Here is an 8,675-nt window from a genome sequence, read left to right as displayed (position 1 = left end):
GATCCACTCGAGCGACTCGACGCAGCTGATTTTCTGGACATCGTCGAGCGTCGAGAGCGCACCTCGCTCTTGGAACTCTGGTGTTGACTCCGCTCATCGGCGCATCTGAAGCACGCGAGGTACCGATGGCACTTGGCAACGTGCCGGGCAGCGTCCTTGGCTTCCGCCTCCAGAGAATCATGTCCATTGGACATGGAATTCAGGGGAGTGGAACCCTGGAGCGAAACGCCAGTCGAGGACTTGTACGCTGAAAGAGAAGACAACGACGGTGTAGACAGCGCGGATGGCGTCGACGGGACTTGCGGGCGAGGCGGTCCATGTTGTGGGCGCTTGGATCGCGGCTCACCATCACTTCACCTTCGCGGGCTCTGTGAAATCCTGAGTCCGGTGACCCTGGATCTCAGGACAAACTGTCGGCCCAGTAGATCCGCATCGTAGTCCGTCATCAATAGATCACCGTCTCCATCTTCCTTGTGGTAATCCAGTTTTGGCGCTTGATCTTGGGCGCTTGGTGTGGCGTGATCTTCAGAGTTTACCTTGAAAGGCACACCAGCTATCACCAATCTCCACTCGACCAGTTCCACCGCAATGAAATTCTGGACTTCCTCCATGACCGAGCGTACCAGGGTTTCTGGAATCCTGGAAGCACGCGTCGAAGACCAGCCAGGGATCAAGTTTACAAACTCGAATCCCGCTTCGAAGAACAGAGTCTGCAGCATGGCGACGCACTCGCGTGCGGTCATGATACTCTGGGGAATCGTAGTCGCCATGAGATCCTGGGCAGTTCCGACACCCCACCGGGCGAGGTGGAACTCAGAGATCCAAGCTTCGTCTTGGTTCGCCAGAGACAAACGCCACTTGAAGTAGTCTCCCGTTGCGTACGCAGCCGCGAAGTACGAGTTGGCCTCCGGTTTCGGAGTCGGCCACTCATAGACGACACTTGGGAGCGTCACCTTCCCAGGGTTCACTTCTTTCCAGCGTCGGACTTCACGTCGGACGTACAGCACCATGCTCTCCGTGTCCAACGCCGCTGCTCCCGATTCCGGAGCAGGAGCAGCAGCTTCCCGGACGTCGTCTTCAGGCGTTTTCCTGGGTGCCGCTTGCGAACTTGGCGCTGAAACCCTGGGTTCAGGTGGTGCGAACCCAGAATTCACCTTGGAACTCTGAGTCTTCGCCTCCTCCTTCGCTCGCACGGGCTCCGCCTTCACTTCCACAACAGACTCGTCCGAAGATGAGACCAAGTCAATCACCTCCGGGGGCTCAACCGCATTGGCGCTTCCCTCAGACGCCTGAGCACCACCCTCGCGGGTGTGCTCCTCTGGGACTTCAGGAATCCGCGACCCAGAGTTCACCTCCGTCGAACCTTGGAACGCAGGGGAAACTTCTCCCTCCTGAGTTTGCGATCCAGCAGCAGGCTGATCTTGAACTGCAGACGCTTCGACGTCCCCACCTTGCATTGCCTCACTCTCGCGAGCAGCCTTCTTCGCCTTCCGAGCGTCGCGGACGACTGTTTCCAGGTCCTTGTGCTCCTCAGGCTCTATACCTTGAACACGACGCGACTGGCGTGACGCCTTACCGTGTCCTCCATCACCGCGTCCACCCTTCTTCGCCCCTCGTCCTCCAGGCATCTTGGTAGCTTGAAGCTGACGGGCACTCAGCACTTCTTCAACACTTGAATCCGGCGAAATCCTCGACAATCGAATCCGGGCACGCGCACCAGCTGAAGCGAGGCCCGATGAAACCTTTGTCGCCCAGGGGGGTTCGTATAGCGCAGCCCAAGACTGTTCCCCAGGGTGTAGACCCAGAGAATCGACTTGAGACCCAGAGATTCGCAGCCGCGAAGCTTTAAACCCTGGGAATCACACTCCTTGGTTGGCGTGGGTACCTTGTGTAATCCCTGTCGGCTCGTTTGTCTTCGACGGAACGGCACTCCACCGGTTGTAAATGTAGCGTCGAAGAAGTGCGCGAGTGCACGTCTACTTCAGAACGCACCTCCACACCAAAAGGCAAACCCAGAGAATCAGATCCCCCGAAACCCAGAATATCACGAATTCAGGGTCCAGGATTTCAGTCAACTCTGGCACTTGGAACTCAGAAGAAACCTTACCCAAATGCCCTCCTAGCTCGAGAAAACCAACAAATACAGAGTATACAAACACTACAACTAGCCGTCACTTATTCTTTTGGACCCTTGGACGGTGGGTCACACACACTAGGTCTGAAATTCAGGGGCCTAGATCCCCTGAGACTCACACAAACGCGCACCACCTCCAATAAAGGAGGAAAATACAATCACTATCAGTTACCTTCCCTTCACACAAACAGTCAATACAAAATCCTGGAGGCGACTACCTAGCACCCCAGAATACCCTCTGGAATAATATGAAATGGGCTACCACGAGCACAGCAAGTGACCCAACTAGGATATGGAATAGGTGGATCACTCCAGGAAGCTCAAGGCCGTCGCTGGTCCCCACCTAACTGGACTTGAGTTTGAAGGAGTCCTCACACACGGCTGTCCTTCGCCGTTGATGTGCCCTTAGCGTCCCGCGGTCGTAGTCTCGGGTCCTCCGGATTTCCGTCGGCAGGCTTGGCCGAAGTCACTTGCGCAGTACAGGGTAAAAGGAACTCTGTTTGTCTTTTATCAGCTACTTCTCTCTCTCTCTCTTACTTCTTTCTCTTCTGCATTCTTCTTCGGGCAAATATCTTCTGTTCACTATGCTTGGGGTCAAACGTCTTGTCTTGAGTATACCTTGGGCTCAGCGGGCCCAACTTGCGATCGGCTTGCGACTCCGTTTCTCGCACGGCGTCGAAAGTATCAATTGTGGGTCCTTGGACTTGGTTTAATATTGCGCAGGACTCCCTCTCGGCTCCTCGAAAGTATCCAGTCTGCGCATCCATAGCGGTTCTTCAAGGTCACGCATAACTTTGATTGCAGACTGACTTCGAGCTGGCTTGAATCCCTGAAAATCATGTGACACTCAGGGTCATCTTCTGAAATCCTGGGGAATTCTGAGGAATCTTGGATGTTGGCTTGGGAAACACTTAAGTTCAGTATAGAGAGTCTGGATTTATGGTCCAAACCCAGAGAATCATTTTTTGGAACTCTGGGTCACCTGCACTCAGGGTGGTGAACTCTGGGTCATCGTGCGGCACTCTGGGTTACAAATCTGCTACATCACAGACTCGCGTGTATCTCCACAAGTCCAAGCTTTTTAGCGGGTTTAGCGGCCTCCTGCGCATGATCATGGAGTTAGTGGGTTGATTCTCAGGGTAATTGGATCCTCTGGGGCACTCTGAGCCACAGCAAGATGAGGTGTACTCTGGGATACATTCTCCAGAGACACTTTCCACCAGACTTTAGGCACTCATCCTAAGGGAAAGTCCGCGGCTGGACTGAGTGTTCTCTGAAATCCTGGGCGTGCACTCCCAGGATTCACACTTCCAGCCAGCTGGGCCCATCTGTGGTCAGGCGCTGGATTCATCCCGAGAAATCACTTCTCTCCCACAGTCGTCATCCATGTCACACGGGTACAGCCGCGCCGTATCCAAGTCATCCACCAATCAGCATCCAATACAAACTCCAAGTCCAAAGGGTGACGGCACATCGTCGGCGATTTTCTGGGGGCCGCCTCGTGTCACGAGCTGAGCGAGAAGCAGCAGACGGATCTGGTCGATGTGCTGAAGAGCCACGAGAAGATCATGATTCCGAGTGGCAACGCTCTGCCGCCTCCAGCCTATGGTGTTGTATGTGACATCAATGTACAGGGGCACGTGCCGATCAAACAGAAGGCTCGGCGGATCCCGCTTCGCTTCCTCGGTAAGCTGTACGAATTGCTGAAGGGTCTGCTGAAGGCCGGGCTTATCTCCTTCTCGGACAGCCCATGGGCGTCGCCAATCGTCATCGTCCTGAAGAAGAATGGGGTGGATATCCGCCTGTGTATCGACTACAAGCTCGTTAATGCGATCACCGAGATTATGGAGTACGCGCTACAGGACATGGAGGCGTACTTGTGGTTTTGCTCGCTCAACGCCGCTAGCGGCTTCTGGGCCATTATGATGACCGAACGAGCTCGGAAGATCTCTGCTTTCGTCTGCGCACTAGGGCACTTCGAGTGGTTGCGTATGCCTTTCGGCCTGAAGAACGCACCGATGATCTATCAACGCATGATTGACAACGCGCTTTGGGGCTTCGTCCAACCGAAGGGAGGATGGTTTAAATTCTCGGAGCGCATACGTCTAGCTGAAGAACATGACAAGGAAGCTCATGCTGGGGTGAACGAGGCTTCGACTGGCGCGCCAAAACCATTCCGGACCAAGTTCGAGGCCGACCGAGATAACTCGCTTGGTAAGGAAGCTGTAGCCGAACTAGTCAACAGCCCTATCGCCGACATGTTCGCCAACGGGGAGCCCGATGAATCCTCGTTGACACAAGTATTCAGACGCCGGTCCTTCGTGGATGATATCTGTTTCGGTGCCGAGACTTTCGAGTCGTGCTTGGCGACGCTAGACCGATTGCTGGCACGGTTCGAAGAGTACCGTATTAGTATCAGCATCACGAAGAGCATCTTCGTGCAGTCCAAAGTAGACTTCCTGTCCCACAAAGTCTCGGCAAAAGGTATCCGACCGGACACTAAGAAGCTGGCTGGGGTGACCGAGCTTCCGTTCCCGTCAAAGAGGAAAGGAATGCAGTACTTCCTTGGGGCACTCAACTATTACAGTCGCTTCATCCAAGACGTCGCGGTCTATGGAGCAGCGCTGTACCAGCTTAAGGACGAGGACTTCCAGCCGGGGGTGACCTCACCGCGGCCAAGCACAGCTTTGCGATGCTCCAACAGAGGATCTCGGCAGCGCCGATACTACGACATTTTGACCGGAAGAAGGACGTACATGTTATGCTGTTTGCCAACGAGTGGGCTCTAAGTTCCACGTTGATACAAGAGCACGAGGGCAAACTACACCCCGTTCGCTTCTGCGGACGTGTTTTGAAGGATGCTGAGATGAATTATCACCCGGCCGAGAAAGAGGTCCTCGCGCTTCTGCTGATACTGAAGGTGTGTTATACTCAACTCGTTGGACAGCGAGTCCGGGTCTGCACTCGGTTTTCGACACTCGACTGGGTCCACAAGTCCAAGACATTGTTCGGTCGGGCTCCCCAGTTCGCCGTCTTGCTGTCACCGTGGCACCTATTGGTCGAACGAGTCAAAGAAACCGACTGTTCGTTCGCCCAGCTACTCCAAGCCGGCCTGACGAATTTCGTTGATTTGGATAAGTCACTGGCGTTGGTAACACCCGGACGCGAGGGCCACCGACTGCTCGTTTGGACCCGCATCTGCTCTACGCACGCCTACCGCAGTCCTATCGAGGCTTCGTTATGTCGTTTGACGGGTCTGCGAAGACCAAGAAGAATGGTGGATATGGCAGTTGCTCGTGGATACTATGGAAGCTACCAGAGTCGACTGTAGTGCTTGCCGCGAGCGCTTACCTCGAGAACACCACGGTCAACCTCGCTGAGTACACCGAAATGAACAACGGCGTCTCTGCTGCATTACAGCATGGAGCCGACGATCTAGTCGTCGTTGGCGATTCGAGGCTCGCGATCCAGCAAGCCCTAGGGGTGGTAGCCTGCCGGAAGGAGTCATTGCTGCAACAACTCATTCACCACAAGAAATCACGGCCAAACTGCGGTCGGTGAAGTACCTGCATGTGGTGAGAGAGTTTAACGCTGCGGCCGACTCTCTGGAAAGCGAGACTCTCGAGTGCAAGAAGTCTACGGTGGTATCGTCGGACGACCGAGTATTAGAGCTGATGAAGCTGAACCGTATCGCTGAAGTCATCTACGAGGTTGCTGACGGATGCGTCGTCGAGGACATACCCTCGGCCAACACAGTATGGGCTGTGGTAGCTTCTGCCAAACCTCGTAGCAAGAATTTTTTCGATTTTGTGCGAAGAGAAACCGACCACAGACGGCAGAACGAGACTGAACCCGGACATGTGGCTGTGATGACCAGACGGCACGCGAGAGCAAAGGCGAAACACGCCCGGTTTGCAGATGAAGTCTCGGTCACCGATCAGGGAGATGCATCTCACCGAGTAGAAGCCAATGGTGTGCCGAACGAGTCTCAGAATGAAGCAGAAGCTTCACCGCTGCGTGCCGAGACGTCACCAGCCCCACCGTACGCAGAAGACATTGACCCGCTGGTAGTACAAGGAGAACGCCGAAGGAGAATCGCCACCGCTCAAGATGAAGAGTTACGGTGGTCGAATCGGAAGGCAGTGCTACGAGGAGACGATGCAAAGATTGGATACAGAGCAGCACGAGATGCATGGAAAATGGCGGACCAATGTGTGTTGAGCGAGGACGATGTGCTATATTACACTAGAACGAGCCGTCGTTCAACTGACGACGAGCAAGCCGAGTTGAAGATGAGACTCGTGGTACCCACAACGATGATCCAAGAGGTCCTGCAAAGCTGTCATGACTCACTCGAAGACGGTCACCAAGATATTACTCGTACGCTACATCGAGCAGCGAGAGACTATTACTGGATCGGGCAGTATGCCGATGTGGAGAAACACGTTAAGTCGTGCCCTGACTGCAGTTCAAGTAAGAGCCGACCCCAGTTCCGCGGGTACTCGCCAGGGAACATCCTAGCCGAGAGGCCCTTCCAACTAGTCTCTATGGATTTCGTGATACCGCTACCGAAGAGTCGCCGTGGCAACACGGCTCTCCTGCTGTTCCAATGCTCGTTCACGGGATTCGTGATGGGCAAAGCCATGTCTGACACTACCGCCTTACGCGTTGCGCAAGCTTTCGAGGAGTGTGTCTACCAACGTTTTGGGGCACCGTCCTTGATCCGTCATGACCGAGATCCTCGATTTATGAGCCTTCGCAGCAATGATGCAGTCTCGGTCGAGAGCGACCCTGAGCTACCGACCGCAGGCCAACGGTCAGCAGGAGAGATCGGTGAAGACGATCATGCAGTCAGTCCGCGTATACGCTGAAGACCCATTGCAGCAGGATTGGGACGAGATCGCCGAAAGACTGATCTTCGCCATCAATAACTCCCGTGATACGACGAGGAAGGAAACTCCGTTTTACCTCGTTCATGGGTGGGATGCACAGTCGACGCTCAAGGCAATGTCCGCGTCGCTCAAACGAGGTTTCGGTAGCCAAACTGACGCGCTAGCATGGCGCCGAGAGGTCAACCGACAGCAGGAAATCGCCCTGAGGATGACCAAGGAGTACCAAGCCGCGGAAAAGGCTCGGAGAGCTGAAGAGCACAATGCATCACTTGGAAGGAAGGAGAAGGAGCTACGGCAGGCGTCGGCGAGAATAGAACCTCGGTCGACCGAGCATCGAATTCCCCTGACCATGGTGGAGCTACAGTGACGAGAACGAGGCTTGCTTTGCAGCCTGGGAGCAGAGTGTGGCTGTACATGGAGCGGGTTCGACCAGGACTGAGCCCATCGGTGGCACGGACCGTTCCGCGTGAAGAAGAAGGTCGAAGAGTTTGCGTATGAGTTGGACCTACCCGACCGAAGTGGATACCAGTTCTACCCGGTGGTGCATGTTTCACGACTCAAGTCAGTGGACGAATTCGAAGGCCGACCGAGGGTTCGTTTGGCTCGTGGGGTCACCGAAGACACTCGTCTTGACTTCGACGAGGAACTACTGCCTGAAGACAGTTTTGAGCCGGACCACCTGGACGGTGAGTATGAAGTCGAGGCTATCCTCGATGACCGGACACCGTTGTCAACGAGCACTCACCGGGCCGTCCGAGAGTTCAAGGTGAAGTGGGTCGGCTATGACGAGCCGACATGGGAACCAGCGTCCAATCTGTCGTGCGGTGGCCTCCTGTACGATTACCTGCGCCGGAAACGAAGCGACCGACGTTTGCAAATGGTCCAAGTGGCCGACGAGGAGTAATTCTGCGCCTCAACGAGGATTGAACTGCTCGCGGGGGGAATCCAGCCCGCGATGTCAGACGAACGAGGCTACTGGAGACGACTATTGACCTGCCTGCGAGGGCTATCCAGCTCGCAAGGACAGACGAAGAATGCTACTGGAATTTGCATGCTGCATGTAATGTGAACGAAACAAGACAAAACGGAGACGTGGGGGTAGCTGAAGACGCGAACAAACCTCGGTGAACCCCATAGTAGATGAAACGAGTGATGGCGAAGCTGAAGGAGGGGTGACCGAGGTTTCGAACGCCGTTATTGAGCGGTAAAGGGGTGTGCACCGGTGCGTCAGACGTCGACTTACGCTTATATATGGACCTATGATGGATGGAGATTTTGAAATGGAGCTAAAGACGATAGAAGACGAAATGGGGCCTTGGTCGGAACCCCTGCAGGAGAAGGAAGTGACGATTAAGCTAATGAGAGGGCAACCCAAACTTCGTAAGCAGCGCTTCATACGGAAGGGATCCGATTGTGCTTCCCAAGCTGACGGGTGAGTATTAAGCTAACGACGAAGTGGTCAGAGAACGGGGGAGTGTCATGGCTACGAACCGATCGTTAGGCGCAGCCACAGCGCTCAAGGACCGAGATGAGACTCTGGGAGCCGCGACCGGGCATTGGAGGTGGAGAATGTTAACGCGAGCAGGAGTGACGAAATGGAACAAACAACATGACATTATTTTGGATTGGGATAGCACATGCAGTGTCGC

The 8,675-nt window shown here is 54.8% G+C and overlaps 1 protein-coding gene across 1 annotated transcript; it reads right to left on the bottom strand.

Annotated features, from left to right (window-relative positions):
* Nucleotides 1–353: 353 nt before the first annotated feature.
* On the bottom strand, nt 354–1,628 carry PHYSODRAFT_513532 (hypothetical protein; the record flags this gene model as incomplete). The annotated part of the gene is made up of 1 exon (XM_009533431.1): nt 354–1,628. The coding sequence occupies one exon, from the start codon at nt 1,626–1,628 to the stop codon at nt 354–356; it is 1,275 nt and encodes a 424-aa protein (XP_009531726.1).
* Between the last annotated feature and the right edge of the window lie 7,047 nt (nt 1,629–8,675).

Source organism: Phytophthora sojae (assembly GCF_000149755.1).
Source record: "Phytophthora sojae unplaced genomic scaffold PHYSOscaffold_6, whole genome shotgun sequence".
Classification (NCBI taxonomy): domain Eukaryota; phylum Oomycota; class Peronosporomycetes; order Peronosporales; family Peronosporaceae; genus Phytophthora; species Phytophthora sojae.
Note: the sequence above shows the minus strand (reverse complement) of the source record. Positions and strands in the feature narration are given on the sequence as shown.